General features: G+C 48.4%; 1 protein-coding gene across 1 annotated transcript; it reads right to left on the reverse strand.

Annotated features, from left to right (window-relative positions):
* Window positions 1-548: 548 nt before the first annotated feature.
* Window positions 549-2,211, reverse strand: LOC131294813 (probable serine/threonine-protein kinase DDB_G0288147). Its single transcript, XM_058322859.1, has 2 exons — window positions 1,697-2,211; window positions 549-1,614 (listed from the first exon to the last, which is right to left on the reverse strand). The coding sequence occupies exons 1-2, from the start codon at window positions 2,209-2,211 to the stop codon at window positions 549-551; spliced, it is 1,581 nt and encodes a 526-aa protein (XP_058178842.1).
* Window positions 2,212-2,735: the final 524 nt, after the last annotated feature.

Below are 2,735 nucleotides of genomic sequence, written 5' to 3' on the forward strand. Positions count from 1 at the left end.
TTAGCTCAATGGAGGAAAGAAAATTGCTTTGAACCAATTTCTTTAAATCTCCCACCGATTGCTGAATTCCCTCGTACTGGCAGGTCGTGGCCTCATCTACCGAATTGTTGCTACTATTACTGTATTTACCATTAAGCCTAGCTCCGATACCGTCTACTAACCAAATAGCAAAACTGAGTACAAATTCGCTACCTTTTATTTCATCGAAATTTTGGCCATCGTAGCCCTTGTATGCCCCCTCCCCCGACTCACCGCCCCTCCTCCATTTCCACTGCTTGCCCATCTATCTTTAGCTACTTTTATAATTGATTCCGATGCAATTACGAAAGCACCGGCAGTCTTTCAAACTAAACTAAGCACACACACGTTTGGTTGTATCTAATGTTCTCTTTTTTTTGCCGCAAGCTATAACATTTGGAATATAGTTCTTTTATTTTACATTTAAAGTCAAAACCTGATGGTGGCAGCTGCTGATTCAATCGAAGGTACTGTTTAAATTTGCATCGCTGCACGATCAAACCTGCTGAGGTCACTTATGCAAAAAGTGATCACGAAGATACGGATAACGCCATCGGAGGAGGTCCTTCTGCGCTTCCGAGTGATGTTCGTACGGTCAATCTGCTGCTCTGTGGAATGGAAACTGCCGGATCGGAAGCACTGCCATCTACCTCGACGACCACATCATCGTTCACTTCCTCTCTCCTGTCGGTGCTTGAACCGTTGCTGACGTTGTTACTGTCCTCGCCCAGCTGAAGTTTCTGTAAAGCCAGCTTCCGATTCAGCTCGGCGGTTTCTTTGTTGATCTTAGCTGTTTCGAGATCGGTTCGCAGTATCTCCATCCGCAAATCGTGCTCCGCCTGGTGGTGCGTTTCCAGCAACTTTGAGAGCGTCCTACTGGTTCCGTTCGATCCAACCATTCCAGGCACTGGGGTGCAAGCTCTGGGAAGGACATTTTCTGCGTCATCGTGCATTAGACCAGTGGCTTCATTAGTGCCTCCATTAGCGAGCCCTTGGAGGGTGTTTTGTGCGTTGCTATGACCGGTCGGTGAATCCGGTGCGTGGTTAACTGTGCTCAAGTTCTGTGCCTCCTGAAATGCGTTCTTCCAATGCCCGAGGTCACCCATACGGTTGAAGCGGGTTTTGAGCAGGTTCAGCGCCTCGAGGGTGTTGTTTAGGTCCATCGCAGAAAAGTTGGACCCGCTAACGGATGCCCCGTGCGAAAGATCCGCCAGGCCCGTCGAGTCGTTACCAAAACCGGCCGCCGCCGCCCGATTGTACGCGTCGAGACTTTCAAGCAGTTTGTGCGCACTAGCCGTATTGTTGTTGTTGTTGTTATTATTGTTGTGGTTTCCTGCGGCCGAGCCACTGTTGCCCAGATGGTGATGGTGGTGGTGCTCGTTGGCCAGACGGTTCGCAAAGCTGGTCGCCAGCAGTTCGTTAAAGCGGCTGTGAGCTGCTTCCGCCGCCGCCGATGCGGTTCCGAACGGAGTCGATGTGCTCGAGAGGCCACGCAGTCGAGGGTACTTGGCCGCCGAGCCTTTATCGTAATCATCCATTTCGTCCTGCGAGTCCTCCTTGATCTGCACTTCGCAAATGTTTTGCGAAGTTTTGTCCCTGCAAATTTGACATACAGTAGCCGTTAGAGGTTGAACAGATTGAGGTTATGGTTTTGCGAAACGGCTTCAATGACACTTACCACATCGAGGAACTCTCGTCATCGTTCTCATCGCTACACTCCTTGATCGAAACGCCCTGCGGAAGGTTCTCTTCTAGCGAAAGCTTCATCTTCGAGTAGTCCACATCATCCATCAGCTCGTTCTTGCATACCTTCTTCGCTTCCTGCATAAACTCCCAGATCTCGAACGTGAACTGGCTCGGTTTCTTCCGATCGGCCACCTCCTGTCCGAAGCGCTGTACCCGCTGTTGATAGTCAAGCATTTCCGCCCGTGTACAGGCCTTCATTCGGCGCCACTGTTCCTTCAGCCGATTGCAGTTTCGATCGGTACCGAATGCGATCGCAAACTGCTGATGGATGATCTTCCATGCGCGGTTCTTTAACGTCGTCAGCGCACTGTCCAGCCGCTTGTTCTCGATGATGTGCATGTCCTTCCGGCATAGCTCCAGCAGGAAATGTTTTTCCTCATACGCCCAGTTTTGCGTACGTTCGCGCTTCTTGAAGCGTTGCGCCTGTCCGAGACTGCTTTGAAGCATTTTGTTTCGTCAAACTTTGGATTTTAGGGGAACCGATAGAGACTCGTAAATTTTGCGTGTGTGTTTCTTCTCAGTTCGCTACTGAACTGCTATTGAAACACTCTCTTGTAGTCTTCACAGTGACTCACGATCTGGAAATAAGGATAGAAAACATGTGTAAGTTATATTGCTTATATACCTTGGTATGTGTTACCGTCGGAAAGGATATTACTAATATTACCACAAGGCACCACATAGAAATCCAATAAGTAAACACAACATAGCAAAAACCCAAAGTGTTTGCTGGAGCTCCGGCATTCACGTTTTAAAGTGAAAACATTTATTGTGAGCGATAATTTCACTGTCAATAAACGTCTATCACAAGACGTACGAGAGAACTGTATTCAAAATCGCGGCGCACCTACTGTATTGCTTTTCATGTTTTCCGCAACGTGAAGTAAAACTACTACGAATTCCCGATAACCGTTCACTCTTGAAGCATAATTAGATCCAAGATCATAATCGTTGCCTCTCGGGTCGATCGG

Source organism: Anopheles ziemanni, chromosome 2 (assembly GCF_943734765.1).
Source record: "Anopheles ziemanni chromosome 2, idAnoZiCoDA_A2_x.2, whole genome shotgun sequence".
Taxonomy (NCBI): domain Eukaryota; kingdom Metazoa; phylum Arthropoda; class Insecta; order Diptera; family Culicidae; genus Anopheles; species Anopheles ziemanni.

Bases quoted from the DNA above. Each gene is read 5' to 3' on its own strand.
- LOC131294813 (XM_058322859.1), bottom strand. From the start codon at position 2,211: ATGCTTCAAAGCAGTCTCGGACAGGCGCAACGCTTCAAGAAGCGCGAA. The intron at 1,615-1,696 runs GTAAGTGTCATT...TCAAATTTGCAG, and splicing joins GACGAGAGTTCCTCGATGTG to GGACAAAACTTCGCAAAACA.